This window comes from Myodes glareolus, chromosome 6, assembly GCF_982192425.1.
Source record: "Myodes glareolus chromosome 6, mMyoGla1.1, whole genome shotgun sequence".
Taxonomy (NCBI): Eukaryota; Metazoa; Chordata; class Mammalia; order Rodentia; family Cricetidae; genus Myodes; species Myodes glareolus.
Genome location: NC_142031.1, coordinates 25,263,158 through 25,275,638, shown reverse-complemented (window position 1 = coordinate 25,275,638; position 12,481 = coordinate 25,263,158). Strand labels below are relative to the sequence as shown.

The following is a 12,481-nucleotide window of genomic DNA, read 5'->3' as shown; positions in this document are numbered from 1 at the left end:
GACAGAGGCAGGTAGAACTCCAGGAGTGTGAGGCCAGCCTCCTAAAGATAACCAGGCCAGTCAAGAATACATACGGAAACCCGCATCTCAAAAACACCAGCAAACAAAAAGATTAACCATCACAAGTTTTTGCTTTGTGTAAGGGAGATTTTATTTTTAGAATAACTTTTTAGAAATAAAGGGGAAAATGGGTGGAGAGAGAGCCACCAGGTGGTCAGAAGCCAAAAGTGGTTACAACTGGAAAGCAAGGGTGTCTCTTCAGTAAGTTGTCATTTAGTAAGTCCATTCTTGAACAGCACAAGCAGTGAGTTCACGGCACTCTGAGACCCAGAGACCTTCGTCCTCATAGCTTATCTATCTGGTTTTGATGCTCTGAAACTAGAGGCCTTCCATACAGTAATGTTAATCCCCAGCTGTGCCGCGGGCCCTCTGGTAGAGTGGCTTTAATCCCACATGCAGGTGGTGGGCAGGCAGTCATCCTTTAAAGGACTCTGATTTGACTCATTAGATCTCATGTCATAAGAGGCTATCAGAATAGAGTGCCCTGCACATAGCTCTACCAAACATAGGAACAGTAGCGCAGGGGCCCGGGTACGTCCTAGCACTACAGAAAAGAAACATGTAAACAAGTTTCTAAGGTCTAGTGAGCACGCTGAAGAACCCACAGAGACTTCTGTCATGGAGCTCCTTCTCATTTGGTTGGTCAGTATCTGCCAGACTGTTACACACTTGCAGAACAAGTTGAATTCCAGGCCTGTGAGGAGAATGGTGCAGTGCCGTGAGAGACGCTGAGTGACAGGCACCCTGAGAGGATGTCACTGTCTGGTATTGAAGTTTGTTCCTTCCTTTTCACTGCAGCTTTCGTTCGAAAAGATGCCTTGCCACTGGGGACCTTTTCCAAGTATACCTGGCATATCACTAATATTCTGCAAGTTAAACAAATTTTAGACACCCCAGAGGTAAGAGTTGATTCCTCAGGAGCTGTGCGTGTGTGCGTGTTTGTGTGCGGGTGCATACATATGCACATTTGTGGGTGAGGCTAGAGGTTCACATTAAATGTGTGTTTTTTTGTTTTTGTTTTTCGAGGCAGGGTTTCTAGTGTAGCTGGTCTGTCCTGGGACATTAGGTATCTTTTTTTTTTTTTTTGCAGGTAGGGTTCAAGACAGGATTTCTCTGTGTAATAGTCCTGCCTGTCCTGGAATTCGCTCTATAGACCAGATCTCGAACTTACAGAGATCTGCTTGCCTCTGCCTCCCAAGTGCTGGGATTAAAGGTGTGCGCCCCCATTGCCCAGCTAAATGTCTTTCTTTTCTTGTTCTTTCTTTCTTCTTCTTCTTTTTTTTATCTTTATTGGTTTTTTTTAAGGCAGGGTTTCTCTGTCTAGCTGCCCAAGAAGCCCCAGGGATCCTTCCAGCTGTCTCTTCTGCCCCACCTTGTTTTTTCAATCAGTGTCTTTCTTTGGCCTTGAGTTCACCAAGTAGGTTATGCTGGCTAGCCTGTGAACTCCAGGGTTCCACGTGTCTCTGTGTCTTCAGCACTGAAATTACTATCGAGTCCCAGCACACATGGCTTTCTAGAGACAGAAGTGAAATTCAGGTCCTCCTGGTGCATGCTAAGCACTTTACTGACCGGGCCTTCTCCCCAGCTCTTGAAATTTATTTTCTCATGGAAAGGGTTGTTGAGACATAGTCTGTAGAGTTCTGTGCCTAATTTTGGTAGGGATTCATGCTTTTGGAAGTATCTTAAAGGCCAGTGAGATGCCTAAGCAGGTGGTAATCCTTTTGATCCCAGCACTAAGATGGAGGCAGGAGAATCAAAGTCATTCTGAGCTGCATATCAAGTTAGAGGCCAGCCTCAGCTGTATGAGACAATATTTAAAAAAACAAAACAAAACACAAAACACCGCCTTTGGGGTCAGAAAGCAGGATTTGGGGCCATGCATGGTGGTGAATGCCTTTAATCCAAGTACTCATGTCAAAGACCAGCTTGGTCTACATGGTGAGTTCCAGACTAATCCAAATAGCCAAGTAAGACCCTGTCTCAAAAAAACAAAAGAAAGAAAGAAAAGGCAGGATTTTCCTTATGAATTAATTAATTAATGATTTCCTGGTATCTGTGAGGACCCTAAACTTCACTGATTGACACTACAAAGGATATTAATAATAGTGAAGTCACTGGGTCCGGTGTGATTAAGTTGTCCTCCCCAGGCTGTAGTTTGACCTCTGTCTGTTGTTGTCTTCACCAGGGACACACTGGATATTTTACTGCAGCTTCCAATTTATTTATTTGCTGTGTGTGTGTGTGTGTGTGTGTGTGTGTGTGTGTGTGTGTGTGTATGATGCATGCGCGCACATGTAGAGGTCAGAAGACAGTTGGTAGCACTCGGCCCTCCTTTCACTCGGTGAGTTCTGGGGTTGCCGTCAGTTGTCGGCCTCACCAGGCCCCATTACCAACTCGGCCGGCCGTCTCACAGGCCCTACACTGTGCATCTTAAAACAGTTTGTTGAAGTAGATCTGAAATTTTGACAGCCTTTCCCATCTGACAGAAGTTGACTATTTCAGAACCCCCTGCATAGTGTGACTCTGACACATGCAGGTTAATTTAGCCAGGCTTAGAAGCTCACACTTAAAATCCCAGCACTTGGCGGGGTGGGGGGGGTGCAGGGGCTCAAAATCTGTACTTCCAGAGCTACATAGTGAGACTGTCTCAAAAACAACAAACACAAAAAGATTAGATTAACACGAAAGCATCATTGTGCTCAGAAAGCCATTGATGGCTGCACAGCTTAGGTGTGAGCCCTAGAACCGCCCTAGAGCAGCCCTGAAGGTACTTGGAGAATGCTAAATCCAGCTGCTAGCCTAAAGCAGTGGCATTCAGGAAGGCACACACACATACATGGATTACAAAATAAATATTTGTAAAAAAAAATGTATAAGAGAAAGTTTATTGATTTGCCTACACTTAAAATAAAAAGAATATCATGGGTCTTGGAGATGGCTGGGAGGTTAAAAGTATTGGTTGTGGGGGCTGGAGAGATGGCTCAGCGGTTAAGAGCATTGCCTGCTGTTCCAAAGGTCCTGAGTTCAACTCCCAGTAACCACATGGTGGCTCACAACCATCTGTAATAAGGTCTGGTGCCCTCTTCTGGCCTGCAGGCATACACACAGACAGAATATTGTATATATAATAAATAAATACTAAAAAGTTTTAAAAAAAGAAAAAACTATTGGTTGTGCTTCTAGGGGACCCAGGTTCAGTTCTCAGCACCCACATGGCCTCTCACAAACACCATGTAATTGTAATTGTACCTCCAGCTCCTGGGAATCCAGTGTTCTTCCTTCTGGCTTCTTCAGGTACCCAGTACATGGGAGGTATACAAACACACTGCCAGATCTCAGACAAACCTGTGACAAGTCTCAGTCTGGACCCGGACTGCCCCCAGCACTTCTCACCCTGCCCTCTATCCCAAACTCTGCAACCCAGGGACTCTCTTTCCTATGTAACTCAGTCATTTTGGCTGCACTCTCCTGGTGTTGCTTTTGGTCTCTTAGTTCCCATGTGCTCTTGGTGCTCTTGCGCCCTGCCCCACCTTTTTCTTTTCTCTTCTTTCCTCTTCTTCTCTCGCCCACCACCCCTTCCTTCCATGACCTGGTTCAGTCTGGACCTTCACAGCTATCTCTGGTTCTCTTCCATATTTGCAATAAAACCTTCTCCTCAGCCATGCCTAGGAGCAGTCATGTCCTCATCTTCATTCACACACACATATAAATAATAAGAGTGATGGGGGGTCATGGGGTTATTTATTGTTGTTGTTTTGGGGTTTTTTTGGGACAATGTTTCTCTGTATAACAGTCCTGGCTGTCCTGGAACTCCCTTTGTAGACCAGGCTGCCCTTTGAACTCATAGAGATCCACCTGCCTCTGTCTCCTGAGTTCTGAGATTAAAGGCATGTGCTACCACCACCCAGCTAAGAAAGATAGAAAGAAAGATAAGAGACTTATTGGCACCCAAGATGCATGAATTTCAAGTTGTCTGTCTCCCTTTCTTACCCGTCTCTGTGTCCAGATGCCCCTGGAAATCACTCGGAGCTTTATCCAGAACCGGGATGGTACTTACGAGCTGTTTAAATGCCCTAAAGTGGAAGTGGAGAGCATCGCGGAAACCTATGGTCGAATAGAGAAGCAACCAGTGCTGAGACCTTTGGAGCTGAAAACCTTCCTCAAAGTTGGTAAGTGACTTTAAGGAGCATCCCTCCCTTGAGGGTCACCCTTTCTCGGTGCTGCAGAGGCTCTGAATCTCCTCCTCAATCAAAGCTCATGCAGTCACTTCATCAGAGCCTGCAAAAAGGCTCTTGTCTCTTCTGTACTGGTGCTTCCTGTACTGCTAGCAGCTGGAATACATGAACCATGGGCAGATAATGAAAGAAGCGGTGAAGTCCCTGCAGCCCTCCCAACTCAAAGCAGCATCACAGTTACTTTCTTGTAAACCTCTCCAGAGTCTTACTGTGTCGCCCGGGCTGGTAATGAAAAAGGAAGGCTATGATTACCCCTAGGTGTGGTGCAGGAGAAGGTTTGTCCTAAATAAAAGGGAGAGCATAGCCAGAGGCAAGGACATCAGGGAGAGTCCAGAGTGAACAGGACTTTTAGCTGGGCCATGTCAGGGAAGCCAGGAGAGTAAAGGGTAAAGAAAGGGCTGGGTAACCAAAATGGTTGGGTTATATAGGGAAAGACAACTGAGGGAAGAGCAGCCTCGCCCCTGGACTGGAGACTGGTAGGAGATGGGGATGCCAGACAGGCCCTGTAATAGATAGGAACTGAGAGCCGATGAGAGAACCTGGCAGCCAGTCCGAGTTGATATGTTAAATAGGCACCTTAGCCATTTTTCCTTGGGTTTGAGACCTAACATAGACCAAGCTGGCTTTGAATGCAAGACCTGCGTGCCTCTGCCTCCTAGTGCTCAGATTAAAGATATATGATACCATGTCTTGCTAGACTGTTTACATTAAAAGTTTCTAAAACATGAACTCATACCTTAGCTGCTTTTCCCCTTGATCTTACACCACTCTCCATGTATATACTCAATGTTAGTTTTCAGTTTTTTCTTTACATATATGTATCTGTGTTTATGTGCATACATCTGCTACATGCATGTATGTGGAGATTAGGAGGAATCAGTTGTCTCCAGGAGGTTCTGGGCTTTGAACTCAAGTCATCTGGCTTAATGGAATATACCTTTACTTGCCAAGTCATTTCTATGGCCCATCTGAAAAAGAAATTATGTGTATGTATTTATATTTGTGTTTGTGTAAGTGTTTTCCTTGTGTGAATACCCATGGGTGTCAGAAGAGACTCCCTTTGAGCTGGAGTTACAGATGGTTGGAATCCACCCAGTGTGAGTGCTGGGAACTAAACTCAGATCTTCTGAAAGAGCTCTAACTATGGAGCCCATCTCTCCTGCCCGTAATATTAAATTTTTCAAAAGTAATCTTTAGCCTACACGTTTTATCACATGTAAATGTTTGATCCTCTGGAGTTTATTCTTGCATATGTTATTAATATGCCAACCATCTTCTATTTTCTTCCAGATGGTTATTGGCTGATGTCTAATATTTAATATAAAAAAATTTTACACCACACAGTGGTGGTGCATGCCTTTAATCCCAGCACACAGAGAGTCAGGCGGCTCTCTGTGAGTTCAAGGCCAGTCTGGTCTCCAGAGCAAGTTTCAGAACATTCAGAGATACAGAAAAACCTGTCTTGAAACCTCTCCCCCACAAAAAAAAAAAAAAAAGACCTTTTGTTTGTTTGTTTGTTTTTTGAGCCAGGGTTTCTCTGTTGCTTTTGGGGGCCTGTCCTTGAACTAGCTCTTGTAGACCAGGCTGGCCTCAAACTCACAGGGATCTGCCTATCTCTGCCTCCCAAGTGCTGGGATTAAAGGTATGTGCCACTACCACCTGGCAAGAAAGAAACTTTTACTAGGCCAGGTATGATGGTGCTCATTGTTAATCCTAGCATTCAGATGGCAGAGGCAGGCAGATCGGTGAGTTCCAGGCCAGCCAAGGTTACACAGACCCTGTCTCAAAAATAAAACATATTTCCATGTGTTTTTGTTACTGGTGGGAAATGCCATTGGTGTGTATAGACACTTATGCAATACCACAGTCTTTGTCATAGCTTTGGACCAGATGGTAGAACCATGCAAATTTAATTCTGTCTTTGAACTTGGCCCCCTCTTGCTAGTTTCTCTTCTCAGTCTGGCTCTGCTGTCACTGTGGATATTCTGTTTTATACCATAAACCCAGAAGTGGGCTTTTAAATTTATTTTGTGTGCCTGGGGGAGTGGGAGCCACCCGAGTGCTACATGTTTATTTACTTATTTAGGAAGAAGAGTGTGCATGTCACAGCAGGCATATAGAGAGGGGTCAGAGGGCAAACTGTGGGAGTTGGTTCTCTCCTACCATGAGGGTTCCAAGGCTTGAATTCGGGTATCGGGCTTGTTGGCAATCTCCTTGGCCTTCTGAGCAGCCTTGCTGGTCATTAGAACATTTTTGAGTAGTTACAGCAGCGCTGGTCTCTCTCCCAGTTCTTTTCCCTTTTCCTTTTCTTTTTTAATCCCGTGAAGGGTTTATTGTTTGTTTCGTTTTGTTTTTGTTACTTTCTTTACATTTAATATATTCGGGGTGGGGTAGAGAGCACTACTGAACAAAGACAACTTGCACCGTGTGGGTCCCAGGTGATTGACTCAGGCTCCCTGAAAAGTGCCTTTAACCGCACAGACACCTTGTTGGCCCTGTTCCATCTGTTCTGGTTGGGACAGGGTTTCAATATGTAACCCTTGCTGTCCTGGAACTTGCTTATGTAGACCAGGCTAGACCCCAGCTCACAAAGATCTGTTGGACCCAGCCATGATAAGCTTAATAGGAACAGACCATTCAAAGGAAGGCCTTAATGTTCCAGCCATTATCACCTGCCAGTGTAGGGCCCAGCCATGATAAGCTTAATAGAGGCCTGAGTCTCAGTAGTTTACCCTGAAGCAATACCTGGTTGCAGGAAGGCCCACAAACTGAGATTACTCAGGCACCACCCAAGCACAGACCATCCAAAAGAAATACCTAACGTTCCAACCATTGTAGATAGGATCACCTGCCCACACATATTCACCAGGACACCCGTAGACAAATGTCAGCCAATCAGGGGTCCTGAATCTTAGAAATCCTTCACTCCCACCTTTACTATTATAAAAACCCAACCCTAACTGAGCTCGGGGCTCTCCAATCACTCCAATATGTTGGAAATGCGGAAAGACCGAGTTTGCAAACTTGTGTAGAATAAAGGCTCTTTGCTTTTACATACGGGACTCAATCTCCTTGTTGGTTTTTGGGGGACTTCGTGGATCTGGGCATAACAAGATCCACCTGTCTCTACCTCCAAAGACTGCTGGGATTAAAGTCGTGGGCCACTAATTTCTTATTTAAAGTTGAATAGAATAAACTATATCTGCTGGGCGGTGGTGGTGCACGCTACCCCACCAGCACTGGGGAGGCAGACGCAGGCGAATCTCTGTGAATTTGAGGCCAGCCTGGTCTCCAGAGCAAGTTCCAGGACAGTCAGGGCTACACAGAAAACCGTGTCTCAAAAAAAGAAAAAGAAAAACGTGTTACAAAACTCAGACTCCCGGCACGTGGGTTTCCGGGTTCCTCTTTTTACCCTGTCCATATTACTCTCCTCATGCAGACTGCTCCTTCTTCTGAATTTGCTAGTCAGTGTTAATCATGCTTTGCAGTCAGTACATGGGTGGATACAGGTGTGTGGGAGACTTTCAGAAAGACAGAGATTGGGGTTGTTTGTTCTGTGGTTGGTACAAGTTCCACTTGGGCACAAATGGGAGGGATAGGGTTTCTTCCTGTCTCCCCACACAGCCATCATTTGTGAATGCTGGTGTTGATAGCAGAGCCCAGTGGGGTGCCCTCCACCTCCATTCAGTGCCACCTGTCATATACTAACCCCCAGATGCCTCGGTCAACTTGTGCTCTCCTGATGACATTTACGTGAAGCCATAGCAGAAGTTCCTGACTCTGATGGGAGTGGTTCCTTCCTGGCCACTGTGAGAAGGAAACAGCTGACACGATGAAGGATGGGGCTCAGAAAGTCTGTCCTGGAATAAAATGAAGAGTGAGGTCCAAAAAATGTTATTAGCTTATGGAGCCATAATGCCGAGAGAAAAAGTATACCTATACGTATTACTGTTAGGGTCTTTGGTTTTTCTCACTTTTTTACATTTACATATGCTTAAAGGTTTATGTGTTCGGTTGCCATCAGAAGTTCCCTTGGAGCTGGATTTATAAGATGACTGAGAGCCGACCCACAGGTGTGGCTGTGAGGAGACAGGTCCTATGCAAACGCAGCAAACACTCACAGCCACCTCTCCAGCCCCTACTTACATAGTTTGCTTTTTGTTTTTTAACTTTTTACTTTTTCTCCTGAAAGGCTTCCTGTTTCATTTGCCTTCTACAGAGTGGACTTGAACTTGCAAGCCACATGCCTCAATCTCCCAAGAGTTGGGGTGTTGTGTGAAGTTTTACTCTTTTAAGAGTTTTTTTGGGGGACCTGCCACCCATTTCCCATAGAAGCTTACTCTTACTTCTAAATGCCCAGCCTTACCTTGTCTTGTTTCTGGCCAGCCTTTTTTAAGTTATCTCCTCTGCCTTTGCCTCTGGGCTTTTCCTTTTCTTACTTCTGTATGTCTTACTTTCACTCTGTGACTGGCTGTGTGGCCCCTAGGATCCTCTCTCCCAGATTTCTCCTTCTATTTATCCTCTCTGCCTGCCAACCCTGCCTGTCCTTGCTCCTGCCTCGCTATTGGCCATTCAGCTCTAAAGAATAAATTTATTCTTAATTTTCTTGTTATAGTATGTCTCTGTGTGTGCATGCTTGCACATGCATGAAGGTGAAGGAGTTGTCCCTGTGCCACAGCTTGTATATGGAGCTCAGAGGACAACTGTGTGGAGCTGGTACTTATCCAACTTTATATAGGTTCAGGGGATTAGACTCAAGTTGCCAGGCTTATGCCCCAAGTGCCTTTACACTAACCATCTAACCAGTCCAGAGCCACAGTGAATATGAGGACATTCTGGGCTCTAGTAACACCCCGTCACAAAAACAAACCCAAAACAAAGGAATAGTTTTAATGGAAGTCAGGTGGACCCGTACTAATTAACCCCCCTCTCTTCCTTTTGTAGGGAACACATCCCCCGATCAAAAGGAACCAACACCCTTTATCATTGAGTGGATCCCAGACATCCTCCCGCAATCCAAGATTGGTGAGCTTCGAATCAAGTTTGAGTATGGTCACCACCGGAATGGACACGTAGCTGACTACCAAGATCCAAGGCCACCCCTGGACCAGCCGTTGGAGCTGGCCCCTCTGACCACTATCACTTTCCCTTGAGGCAAATCAAGAGTTAATTTTGCGGAGTTTGCACATCCCCACCCCTGACCACTGTAAATCCTAGTAGCACTTAATATGGTCCCTGCTAATGAACTGCACTTAGCTGCGATGCAGTTGCTCAGAACAGCGATGGGGGTTGGCACTGCCGTGTCCAGTCTTCCTTTTAAACTGAGCACTTATTTCTGACCAGAGTTTTAAAAGCAGTGAAGTCCGGGTCATTGGCCTTCTCATGGATTCACCTGCAGCTCATTTTTCGGTAATTCTCTAAAAAGTCAGCAGCACTGGACTTTAGCCAACAGTGTGAAAAGGTAATGATGCCCTGGGCAGAGAGAATGCAAAGGATCCGCCTGAGAGCTCCAGTACTCTGTCCTGATGGCAAATAAAGTACAGTGTCGCTACTTTTTCTAAACGGTACCATTGCTGTTATGATCTTACAATCAGAAACCTTTGGTGAATTTACTTTGTAGTCAGACAGGGAAAAGTGGCTAGGGCCAAGGGATCAACAACACTTCACTTTTTTTTTTCCTTTAAATTTTTGAGCAGCTGAGCATTCAGGAGGCAGAGGTAGTCTCTGATTTTGAGACCTAGTTTCTATGATTTTGAGGTCTATATTAGTGAACCCCAGTACAGGCAGGACTACATAGTGAGACCCTGTTTCAAAAAAACAAAGAACAGGGGCTGGAGAGATGGCTCAGCGGTTAAGAGCATTGCCTGCTCTTCCAAAGGTCCTAAGTTCAATTTCCAGCAACCACATGGTGGCTCGCAACCATCTGTAATGAGGTCTGGTGTCCTTTTCTGACCTGCAGGCACATACACACAGATAGAATACTGTATACATAATAAATAAATATTTAAAAAAAAAACAAACAACAGCTGATAAAATTCAAAACCTAGTTCTGAGTTCACTCATCACAGAAGGGAGATGGTGCAGGGAGATGGTGCAGGCAGGTGGACTTCCTTTCTAGAAGAGGAAACATTTCCTACATACCTGCCATGGCTTCTGCGTACACTTAAAACATGTCCGTTATTTTAAGTCTCACTTTCTCTAGAGTGTAGACATTACTCCTTGCAAAGCTCAGGAGCCTCATGGAAGCTACAGATCTGGCTCTACACAGCAGTAAAATTTTGTTTAGTTTACTTTGATGTATGCTTTCTACTTGAAATATTTATATTGCTTTGAAATGAAGGTTTTTTCTCTCATGTTTCGTCTACATATATGGAGTACCACGTGGGTGCCTAGTGCCCTGGGTAATCAGAAGAGGTTGTTGAAGCACCTACAACTGGAACTAGAGATGGTTGTGAGCCATCATGTAGGTGCTGAGAATCCATGTCCTCTGAAGAGCTGCCAATGCTCTTAGCCAGTCATGTCTCCAGCCCCTTGATATAAATGTATTACAGTTCATTGTCTGACCAATTGGAAGCCACAAGTAGACCTGATATGACAGAAACCCAGCTCCAGCCTGCTTAGGAAAAAAATAAAAATACAAGGAACTGTTTCTCTGGAGATAAGGCTGGACAAACACCTTGTGATGTGGGGTGCGACCAGGCCTTAAGGAGCCCTGAGCCAGGTTCCTCAGGCTGTCTCTATTCATGCTCAACTTGGGGCAGGCCTGTGGCTCTATCATTACAGCCTCCATTGTAAGGCTTGCTGCGCTGCAGCCTGTCAGACTTGAGTGTATAGGGCTCACTCAGGGATCTTAGCTGAATGCGTATTCTTTCCAGTCATAATGGGGCGCACCTTCGAGGGCAGCCTAGTCTACATAGGAAGTACCAGGCCGACCGAGGTGAGGCCCTCTCTGAAAGCCAAAGTATATGAGTAAGCTCCAGAGTAAGGGTCCAGAACCCGCATTTCTAGGAGGCACCCAGACATTGCATGAAGTGCTATGCTGAAAACTACTCTTAAAAAGACAAGGTCGATTCCTGACAGGGCACGTGACCTGCCTCCTGTCTTTCCCGGCTCCGACTTGGAGGTGGGGGTCCAGCAGCTATGGCTGCAGCCTGGCCTGTGCTCCTGTGAGCGACTCTACAAATGGCCTAGTTCGTGAAAAATCAACGCTGAGTTCCAATTCCTAAGACTGCATAGAGAAACAGCATGACGGGGGGGAACCGCTCATATTGCCAGATAGTACTTTCTGTTCCTGAGACACGATTTCAGTTGGTGGCAAAGGCTGAGCATGAGCATACAGTCTCCTGTCTTCATGTGTCCTGGTCCTCAAACTTCCCATGACTCGCAGCGCGACGCTGCCAAGCTGTTTAGCAGACCAAGTAAATCAGGGCATGAAGCCACGCTTCCGCCCTCACTGGCACAGGGGAGGCCGCGCAGCACGCGGTCCTGCGGCCCTGCGAGATGACGCCACCGCGCCGCCAACACGCCTCTCCCCCAGCCTCACCGCCGCTGTTATTCCACCAGGCGGCGCCGCAAGTTAATCACGCACCTCCTTGTGCGCAGCCGCGCTGGCGCTCAGGACACGTCACCACCTTCGCGTCCTTTCTGGAGAGCGCGGGAAGGAGGGCGCTGCGGGTGGTGACGTCTCCGGGGTTCCCCGCGAAGCTCGTGCGGGCGGGGCTGGGGACGTGGCGACGGCGGAGCTGGAGGGGAGGGGACGCGTGGGGCGGGGGATGGGTAAGGGAGATGGGCTTGGGGGAGTGGAAAGGACTGTGGGGGAAGGGGGAGCCTGTAGAAGGGGTCAAAGGAGGGAGAGGGGGTAGGAGAGGGCTCGAGACGGGAAGGGAGAGGTGAGAATCGAAAGTGGGGGATAGGGGAGAGTGGGGGAAGGAAGGAAGCGTGGAGGCGAGGGGGAGGGCCGGAGGAGTTGGGGAAGGGGATAGAAGGTTGAAAGGAGAGAAGGGAAGAGGAGGATCTGAGATTGAGCGTGGGAGAGGAAGAAGGGGGAGAGAGTGGGCGGGTTCTTAGAAGTCCTGCTCCCCCATCCCCACCCCGTCTTACTCCACCGACTCAGTCCTGAGGCCTCCAAGATGTGTCTGTGGCTCCTTCCTGCAGTGGACTTTTGGACAGTGCAGCCAGCCACTTCC

The 12,481-nt window shown here is 46.8% G+C and overlaps 1 protein-coding gene and 1 long non-coding RNA gene across 4 annotated transcripts in view; one reads left to right on the top strand and one right to left on the bottom strand.

Annotated features, from left to right (window-relative positions):
• Window positions 1-9,862, top strand: part of C6H2orf42 (chromosome 6 C2orf42 homolog) — a 37,097-nt gene extending 27,235 nt beyond the window's left edge. For all 3 annotated transcript variants that reach the window (XM_048416451.2, XM_048416449.2, XM_085690634.2), the window contains 3 exons: window positions 859-959; window positions 4,067-4,229; window positions 9,240-9,862. In XM_048416451.2, the coding sequence (XP_048272408.2) occupies window positions 859-959; window positions 4,067-4,229; window positions 9,240-9,448 (473 nt within the window). In that variant the 3' untranslated portion in view covers window positions 9,449-9,862. The remainder of the gene's footprint in view (window positions 1-858; window positions 960-4,066; window positions 4,230-9,239) is intronic.
• LOC125388383 (uncharacterized) lies at window positions 127-12,481 on the bottom strand. Its single transcript, XR_015738076.1, has 5 exons — window positions 12,396-12,481; window positions 11,884-12,037; window positions 8,005-8,155; window positions 4,051-4,164; window positions 127-754 (listed from the first exon to the last, which is right to left on the bottom strand). It is a non-coding gene; the product is annotated as an uncharacterized LOC125388383 (long non-coding RNA).